Source organism: Lolium perenne, chromosome 2 (genome assembly GCF_019359855.2).
Source record: "Lolium perenne isolate Kyuss_39 chromosome 2, Kyuss_2.0, whole genome shotgun sequence".
In the NCBI taxonomy this organism is placed as follows: Eukaryota; Viridiplantae; Streptophyta; class Magnoliopsida; order Poales; family Poaceae; genus Lolium; species Lolium perenne.
The window spans coordinates 9,593,740-9,610,808 of NC_067245.2; the positions used below are offsets into that span (position 1 = coordinate 9,593,740).

Sequence of the window (17,069 nt, forward strand, 5' to 3'; positions counted from 1 at the left end):
TTACACGAGAAGAAGGATGACTATACACGCACACTTGCAAAGGTAATTGAGCAGAGCAAAGAGAAGAATAGTGCTAGCACGAGCAAATCACCAACTAAAAGTGTAGCTGGGAAGAAATCAAGTACAAAAAGTGCACCCATCAAGGCCAAGCAAGCGACAGCAAGCAGAAAAAGAAAGGACGTTCCCCAGCTCGGAGAACAGGCCAAACAATCGATCCCACCCCTCAAAGTGTTAGATGTTCCCTCGGAGTACCAGGAACATGGTGGTTTCGATATGGAAGCAGCTGCGGCGCTAGTGGCTCAAATGAATTGTACTGTGGAGCAATTGCTGAGTTCCCAAGATGCTGCACTACCCATTGCTGATATAGCCCCTAAATTTGTCTACGGGGCTGACTTGGTCAGCAAAAAGAGGCTGCAAGAACTGCCAACGCATATGCGGAATTTGCATCAGTGATACCTTGATGCGTGCAAGGAGAACAAAAGATTCATCGTGGCGAATATCCCAGTAGAATATTACTTTCGAAGGGAGGATCTCCATATTGAGATTTCCGAACTCTGGCAGTTATTCAATTTAGACGCCCTCGACAAATCTCTCATGAGTTACTATTGCTTGTAAGTTGTTGACTACATATAAGTTCATGTTCATTCAGTTGTTCCTGTTCATTGCATATACTCATTATATCCTTATGTACTCTCTTATGCAGACTGAAGATCGATGAATGCAGAAGAAAGAAGATAATCAATATTGGGTTTGTTGACCCAGATAAAGTACATCATGACACAGTAAGGGATAAAGACGAAGAAACGGGGGGAAGCCTACTAAGGTTTACAACGGAGCAACATTTATGTGATTCAATACTGTTTCTTACAACTACAGGTGAGAGTCTTACTCTGCTGTACACATTCAATTTTTCTTACTCGATGTTAAATGTAATTCATGAAGTATATATATATATCAACATGTGCAGTTTTCACTGGATTCTGCTAGACATTCAAGTTGATAAGGGAATAGTTGAAGTAAGGGACCCATTGAGTAGAGGCCTGGAAGGGTTCCGCAACTTCCAGCAGTTGCTCCAGAGGTAATTTCAATCATTGTCGCGTTATATCTTTCGTGAGATATCAATTAATTATCCACTCATTCAATCATTATTTTGCCTGGCAGAGTTTGGAGATGCTTCAAGAAGGTGGTTAAGGGTAACTTCGCAGAGAATCTAACATTTACTCTTGTATCATGCGCCCAGCAGCCACAGGGGATGAATCTATGTGGATACTACGTTTGCGAGTCCATTCACATGTTAACCACTGAGAAGGACGATAATAGATTCAACGTAAGCAATAACATTCACAACTTTAATTTATTATCGTCAATATTTCGTTATCAAGATTGATATAGTCATATTCATCTCATTTTCATATATAGGTCGAGTTCATGCGGGAGAAGCTCCAACCACACGAACACCTACTAGGAATTGCGAAGGAAGTGGCGGGACTTCTGATGAGAGAAATAATAGATGACAACGGTTTGTTTAGTTTAAATAGGGGCTTCTGATGATCCCCGTGTAATAGTTCAACTAGACGACGGGCTCTAGTCCCGATAGTCGTGAGCTCCATGTATATATAAGGGGAATCTACGAATAGACTTTTGCTTCGAATATTTGTTTGCTCGATCTATATATAATGCATGAACGTGTATAGCTTGTAGTAGTGTACAAATATATGAAAATTTTATTTTGAAATGAAAAAATAAAATAAAAGGGGGCGCTGGGGGGGGGGGGGGGGGTGGCTGCACCCCTTAAACCCTAAAGGAGCAGCGTCCTGCGTGCGCCACGTAGAGGGTCTTTTGTCCCGGGCTGTGTTACCACCCGCGACAAAAGGGGTGTCCCCTGCGCGCCCCGCGGCTGCCACGTGGTGGACCTTATGTCCCGGCTGGGAAGCGGGCCGGGACAAAAGGTTAGACCTTTTGTCGCGCCCCCGTTATCCCGGCTGGCTGGCCGGGACAAAATGCTCTTACGGCCCGTGGCATTAGGCATGTTTTCTACTAGTGCATCACCGGCTTTTCTACAAATGACTAAATTATTTCCCCCAAACTACGGGGCATGAAGACAACTGAACCATTTGTTACTGCATCTGCTGTAGAATGGAGTCGGATGATTTTCTACAAATAAATAACACATGGCCATGAGATGTTTTGCCCTGTACGACAATTATACTGAAAATAAACTAGTCAGACATTTTACATAAAGAACAGTGTACTATCAAGTACAAAAGCTTGAGAAAATGAAGCAGACATTAATGTAAGCAACCTGAAAAAAGAGGGGAACATATCACAGGAATATACAATTAAACACGGTGGTTTTCAACTATTTGGCCAAAGAACGGACCTACACGAATCCTCACTGCGTATTCTTACATTCCACATGGTGTCTATTGAGACTTACTCCGGACAACTTCAAGTATTCAGAAGTGCCACTGGGATTTCTTCCTAGTCACCAAACATGAAAGGAGACATGGGAGAAGGATTCACATAGCTGACAAATTATTTTGAATGCACAATCTGGATTTGACAAATATACAAATCCTGCATGTTATTTACATGGGAGAAGGAATCACGTAGTTGACAAATTATTCGAATCCGCAATCTAGATTTCATATGTATATAATGATTCCTGCATGTTATTTTGAAATATGTAACCTGATTATGTAAACAGTGGAAATAAATAGAAAAGATAGACAGTGGTTGTTACCTGAATAGATGGTTGAATGGTACGGTTGTTTTTCTGATTCATGTAAATACGGTAGGAATACTAAAATCACCAAAGATTACTTCAGTATATTATTATATAAGAGAAGACTACAATTAACCAGTACTACCTAGAGGATGATAGGATTGACACCAAGGAGTACTGCCTAGAGGATGACAGGATTGACAGGAGAGGATGGGTATTTAAAAGGTCATGGAATATGAAGGGAGTGGAGAGGACATGATGGCCTGCGGATCAATGTTCGGTGGATGAAACGTCAAGAGAGAAGAAACATAGTAATGGCCCAATTCTACAGATCAATCTGGTAGGGAGGTGAAGCAACGGATGGAATTAAAGCCTGCTTCTAGTAATCTTTTCAGCGTGAGAAAAACACGGCCGTATTTGGGTTAACCTGTGGGGAAGATGAAACGAACAGACACGGACTGAATGTCCTGCTCGAAAAAAAAAATCAATGGTGTGATGTGGCATCACCAAACGCTGATGGCTATACGACGTGGACCAATAAGATGCTTGCTGATGTGAATATCCTACATGTCAAGAGAAACGAGGTAGTGGGGGATTGCTATTTAGAGATAAAAGATATGAAGGGTTGGAAGTTTTTTGCTTCAGTGTATGTGCCGATACCTGCTTCTTCAGAGGACTCAAAGAAAGCTTATAAAAAGCAGAGTATAGGAGGAGCCTCTTAATTGGCTACAGTGTTGCTAGTAAACAGATCTGCATAACAGAAGGCCGAGATACTCGATTCCCTCTCGCCCCCACGCGGGCGGCGGGGGAGGAAACCCTAGCCGCCGCGCCTCCCACCCCTTTCACCTGCCTCCTCCCTCCCCCGCCGCCGCCAAGGGGCGCGCCCGGGCAAAGTCTGGCCGGCGCCGGCACCGGCGGGGACCTCCTCGTCTCCTTGTCCCCTTCGAACCGCTTTGGCGGCCGGCGTTGGCGGCGGCTGACCGGCAAGGAGGGCTTGGGCGTGGTGCTGCCGGGTACCACGGCGCCGCATCGGTGGTGCGGCGGATGGCATAGACTCTTCTTCAGGCGGATCACCAACGTTGGGGTGGGGTCTAGCCGGTGAGAACCGGGCTCCGATTCGGTCGGAGCCGACGATGGTGGCGTCCTCGGGCGTCATCACCCTGTTGAAGGCATCGTTGCTACAGATCCGACCTCAACCTCTTTGTTCCGGGGGAAACCCCAGATCGGGATATGGATCAGATGATAGCGGCACCTCTGGTGTCGTTTTCCCTCTTGAGGGCATCGTTCTGGAACAAGTGATACCTAGAGGAGGTCATCTGGCGGAGCGGTGTTCCATCTACTGCGCCGATGTTGGCGGGTCTCGGCGGCATGGTGTAGCGGAGCCTCGGAGACGGACGGAGCGTGATGGACGTGCGCAGGATGGTGGTGTCGTCTGGCGTCGTGGTGGCGTTGGTGGCAGGCCTCGCAAGGTCATTGCATTGATCTCTCCTGAAGATGGGTATGCGGAAGACGGTGGCGGCGAGGACTTCTGGAGCGTGTATGATGGTACGCGCCGAGGGTCTGCTGGACCGGTTGTGCCACCTGCTCGCTATTGGGCGACTTGTTGAGGCCTTCGGTTTTTTTATGATGCGCGTTGGTGTGATGTCAGGGTGTTGGCTCTGTTCATTGACCCCCCCTCATCGGTGATGTAGGATTAGCGAGCTATCGTTAGTTTTGGTGGCTTCGGTTTGATCTTTGTAATTGTTTTTGTAACGTGTTGTGAATAATCTAATAAAAAAAGCCGTGTGCATCTCTTGGATGCAGAAGTTGGGGTAATTTTTTCCCTATTTCGAAAACAAAAATTGGCTATAGTGTTATCAATTTGCGTAGGAGTGACATGAGAAAATCTTTCCATCATTTGTAAATAACCTATATGAAAGATGAGCAACAGTGGCAATATATGAGTAGAAGTGTTAAGATATATATTTTATAATTGAATCTCTCGAAATTTGTGTGACAGAATTGACTGTGTTTCAATATGATTTGCCAGTTTATACAATATTCTTTCCCTTTCGGTTTGGAACATGTTTTCAGGTGTTGTCATTACCCTAAATAAATTTATTTTAATGAAAATGTGCTTTGCACGTGCAACTTTACTAGTGGCCTAAGTTCTCTTCTTCTTGTGACTTCTTTTACTTTTAATAATAATAATAATACCTGTATTATTTTACTTTCTGTTTTCTTGATCTGCCAGCACCTATAACGAGGAACAAAGCTCTTAACTCCTCCTCACGTTCTCCAGTTCCAAGTCTAGAAACACCACAAGTTCAAAACATAAGAACTTGGAACATAGCTCTTAGCGTATGGAGGCAAAACATAGAGAGGACGGTTGTTGTACAAGAACCAATGATTTAAAAAAAATTTATCTATTTTTCCTTTAATTCCATAAATATTACATGTTTTCCAATTATTTCAAAACTATTACACCGCCGGGATGGCCTAACCCGACTAGTACCTTTTGGGCTAGGAAAATCCGAAAGACCTAGATTTCGTGGGCCCTCCCATGCGACAGAACACACTTTTATCCACCTTTTGGGTTGTTCTTCCCGAACAATTCACATTTTGGGTTCCTTTTGGTTATCAGTTTTGTTAGTGCTGAAGAAGGATCTAACTTGGAGGTTTTGCATTGATTACCGACACTTCAACTTCATTACAGTCAAGAACCGTTATCCATTGCCTATCATTGAGGAGCTTATCGATGAGCTCTCAGGTGCGCAGTGGTTCACAAGCCTAGACCTGAGAGCCGGAGACCATCAAATAAGGATGCAGCCAGGGGATGAGGAGAAAACTGCGTTCAAGACCCAAGCAGTGCGTGGCGCACTATTACGCTCGATTTCGTGGAAGGACTTCCCAGATCCCAGAATGCAAATAGTATCATGGTGGTAGTAGATAAGCTCACAAGGTATGCACACTTTGTGCCTCTGCCCCACCCATTCTCCGCTTATCAGGTTGATGCGGCATTCATCGACAATATTTTCAAGTTGCACAGTTTGCCAGCCGTGATGGTGTCTGATCGTGACCCAATTTTCACCAGTCGTCTGTGGAGGGAATTATTCAAATTGACTGGAACTGAATTGGCGACGAGTTCTTCGCGGCATCTACACACTCACAGCCAAACTGAAAGGGTAAACCAGTGTTTCGAGACTTATTTGAGGTGTTTCATGCACGCTTGTCCTCGATAGTGGCGATATTGGTTACCTTTGGGCGAGTACTGTTACAACACTTCGTACCACACAACGATTCATACTTCACCATTTGAGGCTCTTTATGGCCACCCCCAAGGCATTTTGTTTTTGGAGTAGTCGATACTGTTGAATATATAAGCAAATTATCATATGAATTAATCCGAACTAATACTTGATAAATCATGACTATATAAACAGCAGATAAACTAATCATGCAGATTAACAGATTAGATGAACATATAGCATCTAGACAAGATAAACCTATCGCATCTACTCCAAACAGCAGTACTAGAAACTCTAGTAAGATCTGAAACGAGGAGGACACAGAAATGTGTACCGTCCAGCGTTGGCGGCAGCAGCCGCAGTAGCAGCGATGTTGGCGGCAGTAGTATCCTGGTTGTCGCCCAGGTTGAGGTTGCCGAATTCCGGAAAGAAGTCATCGTCGGACGATGTCGTGTTATCAGTAGTCGCGCGTAAGCGCTCCCCAAAAACCTGATTGCCCCTCACCCGTACAGGTCTACGAGATTCCCGCAACCCGCGGCGCGTCGTGACGTGCGTGATGAGGCGAGGCGAGGCGTGGCGAGGCGAGGCGAGGCGGGCGGCAGAGGAGGAGGAGTGTGCGAGCGCTCTCTCTCTTCTCACTCACTTACTAGAATTAGAACAGGCCACCTTATATATCACTCCAACTCTCTCCCAACTAGCAATGTGGGACTAAACTTTAGTTCCACCCCTTGCCATTCCCACATGGGCCAAGATAATTTCAGAATTTGTATTGGGACATGGGCTAAGGCCCAAGGCAAAATTCCAGCAATCCCCACAAAGTCTCATTGGCACATCTAATACCATTATTCCAGAATCATTGTTTTATATACCGGTGCACGGTGGAGACTGTTAAGTTGAACTTCCACTAAGAACTTCATGTTACACTAGTTTGCAACTTAAATAGTAGACTACGCCTTGAACTACAATTTTTTTGCGAACTAGCTTCACACAAAACCTAGACCGATACAGGGCTGTCGCGAGGCTTCCTCGCGGTGTGGAGCTTATACGTCATACTCCAGGGCCTTTCATGAGTTTATTAGAGAGCACCCAACTCTCATAGATTGCGACGTTTAACAATCAGACTCACATAGGTGTGTTCTTCAGAAGATGTTCTGCAGGATAACATCTTTGCTTGAATAAGCCACTTAGAACACATTAAGATAAATATCAACCTGCCATGCAGATCAGGAGAGTATTGCATCTTCACGGAGAGGGTAAATTCAGTATAGGGATACTCTCCTCCCAGCTGACTAACAGCTTATCTCCCAGCTCTAATTCACGGGATCTCCAATCACATGGAGTGGGTTACCACTGTAGGCAACTCATAGTGTGGGTCTCAAGCCCATCTCCCTCAATGCATTCTCTATCACATTTAGTGATAGACCCTTTGTGAAAGGATCTGCCAAGTTTCTAGACGTTTGGATATAATCCAACGCAATAACTCCGGAGTTTCTCATTTTCCTGATAGATTTCAATCTCCTCTTCACATGCCTTGATGAGTTCATATTATCCTTAGAACTGTTTACTTTGATTATCACAGTTTGATTATCACAGTTCATAGGAATAGCGGGTATTGGTTTCTCAACCACAGGTAAGTCCATCAAGAGGTTACGAAGCCACTCTGCTTCAGCAGTGGCAGTGTCTAGTGCTGTGAGTTCTGCTTCTATTGTTGACCTCGTTAAGATGGTCTGCTTGCAAGACTTTCAGGAAACAGTGCCACCACCAAGTGTAAACAAATAACCACTCGTGGCCTTAGTCTCATCAGCATCAGAAATCCAATTGGAATCACAATAACCCCCAAGTACCCTCAGATACCCAGTATAGTGAATACCATAGCTCGCAGTGCCTTTCAAATAGCGCAAAACCCTCTCAAGAGCATGCCAATGAACATCTCCAGGTCTTGATACAAATCGAGCCAATTTGCTTACAGCAAAAGAGATGTCAGGCATCGTGGCGCTGGCTAAGTACATAAGCGAGCCAATGATTTGAGAATATCTCAATTGATCTCTAGCAGCTCTTTTGTTCTTTCGAATTAGCACACTAGTATCATAAGGCGTTGGAGAAGACTTGCAGTCGCTATACCCGAAGCGACTCAAAATCTTTTCCACATAGTGGGATTGAAGCAATGTAATCCCACCATCGTCATCCTTGAGAAGCTTGATGTTTAAGATTACATCAGCTACTCCTAAGTCCTTCATCTCAAAGCAACGAGATAGGAACTCTTTGACCTCCTTAATGATAATAAGGCTGTTCCCAAATATCAATATGTCATCAACATAGAGACAAAGGATAACTCCCTCACCCCCACCATAGCGATAGTATACACACTTGTCAGCTTCGTTTACAACAAAGCCTTCAACGGTTAAGGTTCTTTCAAACTTCTCATGCCACTACTTAGGTGCTTGTTTAAGACCATATAAAGACTTCAACAACTTACACACCTTTCCCTCTTGACCATCTACTACAAATCCATCAGGCTGCTCCATATAAATTTCCTCATTGAGCTCTCCATTTAGGAAAGCTGTCTTAACATCCATTTGATGAACGAGAAGAACATGTGAGGCAGCCAAGGAAAGTAGTACTCGAATAGTGGTCAGTCGAGCTACAGGTGAGTATGTATCAAAGAAGTCTTCGCCTTCTTTCTGAGTATAACCCTTGGCCACAAGTCGTGCCTTGTACTTTTCAATAGTACCATCGGGCCTAAGCTTTTTCTTGAACACCCACTTGCATCCAACAGGTTTGCACCCATAAGGACGATCAGTAACCTCCCAAGTTCCATTAGCTAAGATGGAATCCATCTCGCTACGGATAGCTTCCTTCCAGTAATCAGCATCCTGAGATGCATAGGCTTCTGAAATAGAAGTGGGAGTATCATCCACGAGGTACACAATGAAATCATGACCAAAGGACTTTGCAGTCCTCTGTCTCTTGCTCCTTTTGGGAGCTTCATTGTCGTCCTCCACAGGATTATCATAGTGTTCTATCGCAATGGTAGGTTCAGGAATTGTAACTAACTCCTGACTTGATGAACTAGGCATCTCCTGATTTGATGAGCTAGACGTGTCTTTCATGGGAAAGATGTCCTCAAAGAAAGTCGCATCATCGACTCCATAATTGTACCAACATGCATGTCGGATACCTCAGATTTCACTATCAAAAATCTATAGCCAATGCTATGAAATGCATATCCCAGAAAAACACAATCCACGGTTTTTGGTCCAAGCTTGCGCTTCTTGGGTATTGGCACATTCACTTTCGCCAAGCAACCCCAAGTACGTAAGTAGGAGAGTTTCAGCCTTTTCCTTTCCCATTCCTCAAATGGAGTAATGGTTTTGTTCTTTGTGGGAACACGGTTTAGGACATGACACGCGGTCATTATAGCCTCCCCCCACCATACCCAATGTATCTAACATGGCGTTAACCAAATCAGTTAGAGTACGGTTCTTTCTTTCGGCCACCCCATTAGATTGAGGTGAGTAGGGAGGCGTCCTCTCATGGATAATACCATGCTCCGCACAAAAAGAATCAAACTCATTGGAAAAATACTCTCCACCACGATCAGACCTAAGCCGTTTAATCTTTCAATCAAGTTGGTTTTTTGCTTCAGCTTTATAGATTTTGAAGTGATTAAAAGCTTCATCTTTAGATTTCAGAAGGTACACATAACAATATCGATTGGAGTCATCAATTAATATCATGAAGTATCTTTTTCCACCTTTTGTCAACTCGCCATTCATCTCACAAAGATCTGAATGTATGAGTTCCAGCGGTGACAAATCTCTTACCTCAGCAGTCTTGTGAGACTTGCAAGGTTGCTTAGCTTGCACACACACTTGACACTTGGAACTCTTGAGAGTAGTAAATTTCGGAATTAAATTCATATTGGCTAGCCGCGTCATGCACCCAAAATTAATATGACAAAGTCGTGAATGCCAAATATTGGACTCACTATCATTGCTAACATGATTAATAATTTGAGTACATAAGTCTGATAAAGATAAGCGGAACAAGCCTCCGCACTCATAACCTTTTCCAACAAATTGTCCATACTTAGAAATTACAACTTTATTGGACTCAAAAACCAACTTAAAACCATCTCGATATAAAAGCGATCCGCTGACGAGATTCTTATTGATGGAGGGAACGTGCTGCACATTCTTCAGCTGCACATTCTTCAGCTGGATAGTCTTCCCCGAAGTAAACTTCAGATTTACCGTACCAACACCATGAACAGAAGCACGTGAGCCGTTCCCATCAGCACGGAGCAAGTCCTTGCGACCTGATAAGAAGAAAACATGGAAACATCAGAACATACATGTGTATTGGCACCCGTATCAATCCACCAATCAGGAGAGTTACATACTGAAAGGACAGTAGGAGAAATGTCGTACCCATCGTCCTTCATCTCAGTATCGCCAGCAATAACAACATTAGCGGTCTTGTCGCCATTCCCACACTTATCATAGCGATTAGGGCAATTAGGGGCCCAATGGTCAGGCTCACCACAGACGTGGCAAGCCCCTTTCTTCTTATCAGTCTTCTTCTTGAAGTAGGTTGAGTGTGAGGCCTTGTTCTTGCCATCAAACTTGCCTTTGCCTTCAGATTTATTCTTGTTCTTGAACTTGTGGGATTGGAAGTTTTTCTTCTGTACCACATTGGCACTAGAACCTCCCTCAAAGTCTCGAGCACGTGTGTCCTTTGCTTTCGCCTTTTCTTCCACATGAAGAGACCCAATGAGATCCGAAACGGAAAACTCTTGTCTCTTATGTTTCAGAGAAGTAGCAAAGTTCCTCCATGAAGGAAGAAGCTTGGCAATAATGCCACCGGCCACAAACTTGTCCAGTAAGGTACACTTAAACTGCTCAAGTTCTTTAGCAAGTGACTGTATCTCATGAGCTTGCTCAACAACGGAGCACCCACCAGTCATCTTGTAGTCATAGTATTGCTCCATGACATACAATTCAGTGCCAGCATCCGAGACCCCAAATTTGGCCTTGAGTGCATCCCACGCATCCTTACCATGCTTAAAAGTCATGTACGGGTCAACAATGTTGTCCGCAAGAATACTGAAGAGAGCCACCTTAAACATGGCATCGACTTTCTTGTAAGCTTCCTCCTGAGCAGGAGAAAGATCACCCTCAGGTTTGCCAAGAAGGGTGCTATCGCAGTTCAGGTCTTGAAACCAGAGAACTGCCCTCGTGCGCCACCTCTTATAGTGCGAACCATCAAAGAGAGGTGGCCTAGTAGCAGCGGCAATGCCACTTGACTTGATTTGCCTATAATCCGGTTTTTGGATTGTTGAATATATAAGCAAATTATCATATGAATTAATCCGAACTAATACTTGATAAATCATGACTATATAAACAGCAGATGAACTAATCATACAGATCAACAGAGTAGATGAACATATAGCATATAGACAAGATAAACCTATCGCATCTACTCCAAACAGCAGGACTAGAAACTCTAGTAAGATCTGGAACGAGGAGAACAGAAATGTGTACCGTCCAGCGTTGGCGGCAGCAGCCGCAACAGCATCCTGGTTGTCGCCCATGTTGAGGTTGCCGAAGAGGTTGTCGATGTCCGGGAAGAAGTCATCGTTCGGGAAGTCGTCGTCGGACGACGTCGTGTTGTCAGTAGTCGCGCGTAAGCGCTCCCCAAAAACCTGATTGCCCCTCACCCGTACAGGTCTACGAGAGGCAGGGTTCTGGAGGCCTACTGTCCTGCCGCTCGGTGCACGCCGAAGGACGGGATGAGGAAGACGAAGGAGGCGGCGCAATGAACCGGAAAGAGGCGGTCGCATATGGTGTCTCGTATAGGGTAGAGTTTGCGTCCGCGCTTATATAGTGCGGTTCGAGAAAGTCATGGGGCGCAGCCCACCTATTACTCCACGAAATAGAAAAACCGAAACGAAACGGCTGCGTTAACGCGTCCGTTAATGACTCGTAATTGATTACACAATTAATTTTCCGAATAGCAAAAAAGATAAGCTCGGCTCGGCGAGATTCCCGCAACCCGCGGCGCGGCGCGTCGTACGTGCGAGGCGAGGCGAGGCGTGGCGGGCGGCGCAGGAGAAGGAGTGCGCGAGGGCTCTCTCTCTTCTCACTCACTTACTAGGACTAGAACAGCCCACCTTATATACCACTCCAACTCTCCCAACTAGCAACGTGGGACTAAACTTTAGTCCCACCCCTTGCCATTCTCACATGAGCCAAGAGAATTTCAAAATTTGTATTGGGATATGAGCTAAGGCCCAAGGCAAAATTCCAGCAGATGCTACAGTGTGAAAGTCTTCTAATCTGGCTACCTCACGCAATATCTATTGAAGCAACATCTGACGCGTGCCAGGCAGATTATGAAGGATAAGGCTGATAAAAAGCGAAGTGATCACCAATTCGCCATGGGAGATTGGGTGTTTCTGAAGATACAACCATATGTGCAGAATTCTGTTGCTGACATGGCAAGTCACAAGCTTGCTTTTCGCTATTTTGGCCCTTTTCAGGTTGTGGCGAGGGTTGATGCTCTGGCATACAAGCTCAAGTTGCCGGAGAGGGCGTTGATTCGTCCGGCGGTGCACGTCTCGCTCCTGCGTCAAGCTCAGCCACCGGAGTCTGAGGAACATGTGCACATACCTCCAGCTCTGCCAGCAGACGACACCGAGCATGTTCAGGATGAACCACTGCAGGTACTCCAGAGAAGACAGTACTTGCGTGGATCCACTGTGCGATCGCATGTTGGTGTAGTGGTCTTCCATGCCGGAATCACTGTCGTCTTGGGAGGATGAGGCTCAACTTCGCGCTCATTTCCCTCGAGCTCCAGCTTGGGGTCAAGCTTGCTTTGAAGAGGAGGGTAATGTCACGCTTGTCACTGGGAGTACCAAAACAACGACACCACACACCCGCATAAGCGACCGAGGCAAGACCCAGACGGACCACGCGCCTGAGACAACGAAGTACCAGGCTCGACCCTAACATCTGGGAGCTTAAATAGGAAGTGTGGCGGTGGCCACGGAATCATCGATGAGTTAACTGTAATATGTCTCTGAATCTTTTTTTTCTCTCAACTACTTCTTTCTCCGAATATTGTGTATCTTCCTACTAATTGAAAACAAGAGAGAGGCTAGTCCCCAAGTCGGGGCCTAACATTATTGGTGGCCTACCCTATGGGTATGCCACTAGTATCTCAACTACTAGTGGCATACATAGAGGGTACGCCCAGAAGAGGTCGTCCCCCATAGCCTTGTTGTCCTGCAAGAGGATCCCGTCGGCGTTGACGATGGGGGCGTCGAGGATGTTGGTGGGCGTCACGATGCAGAGCGGAGGCATCGCCGTCGCCGGCGCAAGGAACCTGGCATTCCTGATGGATGACACCAGGAGCGCGCTAGTAGGAAAACGCTTATAGGTGGGAGCTTACTTCTGTGGCGAACAACGGCGTGAGCACCAGCTGGCTGGGGCACCCAAGGAAATCGCCCGCGGACGACGCCGGTGATGTACAAGCCCACGAAGCAGACTGCAAGCAGGAGTGCTATCGATATGGACAAAGCCTTGCCAGAACGCGTAAGGGCATCTCCAACGGGCCGACGCATTTCGGACGTCCGAAATGTCCGGTTGTGTCCGTTTGCGTCGGCCCGCGGACGCCATGCGGCCCAGGGCGACCGTTTGCGTCGTGGTTACCTCCAGCGGTGCGGACGTATTTTTTTAGCGGAGACAGCGTCAAGGTCGTTAATGGTGTTTTACGTACCGTCGAGGCCTGCCGCCGGCGATTAACTGTTCCCGCGCGACGATGGTCGTTCCCGCGCGACGACGGTCGTTCCCGCGCGTGCCCAATACATTGGCAAGTTTCGCCGGTGTTTCGCGCGCGGGGGAAACGACCTGCGCGGCAACGCCGTTTCCCACCCCGCCGTGGCTATATATGCTGGACACCGGCGGGGGTGACGGGCACACCTCAAGCTAAACCCTAGCATCCATCCATGGCCGAGCACAACCTTAGCTGGGATCAGGTAGTTCAGATGTGCCGCCGCGCCCACCCGGAGGAGGACGAGGAGCTAGTCGCCGCCGCCGTTCAGGCCGACCAGCTGGACCTAGAGGCGGCGGCGGCGGAGGCGGAGGTTGCGGAGGCGGAGGCGGCAGAGCGCGCGCAAGGGCTCCTCGCGGCGACCAGGGCGGAAATCGCCGACGCCAGGGCCGAGCTCGCCGACGCTCGGGCGGCGCTCGCGAAGGCGCGGGTGGCCCCACCAGCGGACGCCGTTATCCACGACATCGCCGACGACGACGCCGTACCCAGCCGCTTCGAGTGCGCCGACGACCAGCGGGTTCTACTTGCGTCCTTCGAGACCCTGGCTGGGGACGCCCTGCGCCGTCAGGCTTGGGCAACGGAGGAGGAAGCCCACAGCTATGCGGTCGCCATGGCTCGGGGGTACATGTGCTCCGACCTAGACTCGCTCCAGCGGAGGGGCCCTTCTCCCACGCGGGTCGAGCAGGAGAACCGGGAGCTGGCGGCCACCATCGCCGCCAGGGACGAAGCGGTGGCGGAGGTGGCTAGGGACATGGCCCGTTTCCACGCCCAGCTGGCGGGGTTGCGGGCGGCGGCCGCGGAGGCGGCCAGTGCGGACGAGGCGGCGGCGGCGGCGACGGCGGCGGAGGCCGCGGTGGCGGAGGCGGAGGCCAACTCTATGGCCAGGAGAGTCCTGTGGGACTCCTCCCTGGCCGAGGCCCTCGAACGCCGCAGGCGGCAGGACGAGACGTCCGATCGCCGCCGTGCGCGGCGTGCGGAGTGCGTGAAGTGCTCCCGCTTCGACGACGGCGCTGGCCCCTCCGGCCAGTAGTAGGCCGCGCGACTGCGAGTAACCCTGGCCGTGGTAGGCCGCGCGACGGCGAGTAGGTACGGCCGTTGTAGTTTTAGGTTAACTCGACTAACCATCTCTGTAAAGATGATCCTTTTGGCCAATCAATAGTAATGAAAAAAATATTTTGCTTACCTAGTCACTTCCGACCGGGCCTGGATGCACCGAACGCGGATACTTTTCGCGACCGCGCAGGGTCCGCGGAAACGCACCGCCGCGGACAGCCCGGTCACTATGCATCGACCCGCTGGAGGTGCTACCCAATGCATTTTTCGGCCCGATGGACGCAAACGGACGCTCACGTTGGAGATGCCCTAAGGTGCCCACCACCGCGCTGCAGTTGCCGAAGTTGGCCTCTTTAGCTGCTGCGCGCGTCGCGTCACGCGGAGCAACTAAACCGTTGCGATGTCTAGTCAAACAGAACCTAGAAGTTCCCAAATCCACGCTCACGCGGAGCAACTAAACCGATGCGCTGTCTACCATTTTCGGTTTTGCTAGGTCTTACAAAAAAGTGCTTGAGTTGTACTTTTCTGAAATAACTTAAGAAAATCTCAGTTAACTTAGATGTAGATACAGTCAACATAGACATAGACACACCCTTTAATCTCTGCCTAATTTGTCTGCATCTTGTTGCGTATCCATGCCGCCGTGGGTTCGCGGTCATTTACTCCATCAATCGTACTAGAAATACACCACTCCATCCATTAGCTCTCGCCAAGCTCAAAATTTTGACACAAACCATACTTAATTTCTCTACATATTTTTGGATCAAACAGCAACTGATCACTGCCAGCTATTGATATAAGAATTCAACCTCAAACCTAACACAACAACGTAATAAATCTACGTAAAAGTTCAAACCACCATCGACTCCCGGCTGATATAATCACTCAACAACAACAAAAAAGACCACACATCATGCAACGAAAGCAAGCTAACATGGAACAGGCTTACTCAAGGCTGCGAGGTACGTACATAGACATATGTGTACATACACAGTTGGTCCCTACACAGTTATATGGAACCAGAAGTAAAACGATAAAAGCGGAATTGTCGACAAATTTTAACAGACACTTCATCTAGCATCTGTTATTCCTGGGTCACATCTTATGCCTTGCCGGACTCCTCGCAGCCTGGTGGCTTGAAGGCGATGAAGCTGACGCACTGCACCTGACGGATGTTGTCAAAACCGATGATGCGGACATAGGCGTCAGGGTACTCCTTCTTGACCTCATCCACCTCCTTGAGGACCTGGGTGGCGTCAGTGCAGCCGAACATGGGCAGCTTCCACATTGTCCAGTACCTGCCGTCGTAGTATCCGGGAGTGCTGCCGAACTCACGGAAGATGAAGCCAACCTTGCTGAACTCCAAGCAGGGAACCCATTTGGAGCGGATCAAAAAGTCGATCTGCTTCAGGAGGGCCTCGGCCGAGAGCGGTGGCAGGTAAGATAGGGTCTCGAATTTCTTGATGCCCTCAATCGGCCACACCTGAATTGTTGATCAGAACACATATACATGAGATGGATGTCAGCTCAATATTTGGTGCGGAGTGAATTGGACTGTCAATAAAACTCGTGCATTTACTACTTTAAAGATGCACATACCTGCATGCACCTGATCCTTCCACCGTTGCTGACGCTGCCGACGCTGGCGGCGCTGCGGCGGCTGACGGGGAGGCCAGCGGTGGACTTGAGGCCCTGGAAGGGCGCCACTGTAGTGGCCGAGGAAGCCATCACGGCAGGGGCCATTGTAGTACGCACTTAGCTAGCTGCCTAGTTGTATATGCTTTACTAAGAAGAGGAGGAGGCAGGGTACACAATCGCCGGGTCACCCACGGTGTATATATTGCTAGATATGCCCAGCTCTGTTCCATTCCTTCGAGATATGGTGTGGGTGGCTGTGGGGTTTGCCTCCTGCAAGGTGCCTTATCTGTCCGGATCAGGGGAAGAGGGATGGCCGTCGGATACATATCTGTGATCCAAATTTCTGTGTCATTGACTGGTGGCCACATACTTATCTACACTACTGGGGTCTCAGAGCTTCCATCTGATGTCTACCAAATGCACAACCAGAGCCAGAACGTCTTGACAAAATAGCAGATGGACATGGTCAAGTCCGGAACAGCTGCACAACGCTCTCCAACAGCAAAAGATCGAGGAATAGGAGAAAAAATTGACCTTTGGGTGGCTGCTGTGAAAATGGACTCCGCGAGGACGCCGGCGAAGCTGTACAA

General features: G+C 47.9%; 1 protein-coding gene and 1 long non-coding RNA gene across 2 annotated transcripts; one reads left to right on the top strand and one right to left on the bottom strand.

Annotated features, from left to right (window-relative positions):
* Positions 1-709: 709 nt before the first annotated feature.
* Positions 710-1,576, top strand: LOC127329722 (uncharacterized). The gene is made up of 4 exons (XR_007868997.2): positions 710-876; positions 968-1,078; positions 1,162-1,327; positions 1,420-1,576. It is a non-coding gene; the product is annotated as an uncharacterized lncRNA (long non-coding RNA).
* A 14,195-nt stretch (positions 1,577-15,771) lies between these two features.
* On the bottom strand, positions 15,772-16,667 carry LOC127331108 (ribulose bisphosphate carboxylase small subunit, chloroplastic 1). The gene is made up of 2 exons (XM_051357180.2): positions 16,441-16,667; positions 15,772-16,324 (listed from the first exon to the last, which is right to left on the bottom strand). The coding sequence occupies exons 1-2, from the start codon at positions 16,582-16,584 to the stop codon at positions 15,944-15,946; spliced, it is 525 nt and encodes a 174-aa protein (XP_051213140.1). The 5' UTR covers positions 16,585-16,667; the 3' UTR covers positions 15,772-15,943.
* Between the last annotated feature and the right edge of the window lie 402 nt (positions 16,668-17,069).

Bases quoted from the DNA above. Each gene is read 5' to 3' on its own strand.
- LOC127331108 (XM_051357180.2), bottom strand. From the start codon at position 16,584: ATGGCCCCTGCCGTGATGGCTTCCTCGGCCACTACAGTGGCGCCCTTC. The intron at 16,325-16,440 runs GTATGTGCATCT...TCAACAATTCAG, and splicing joins GAAGGATCAGGTGCATGCAG to GTGTGGCCGATTGAGGGCAT.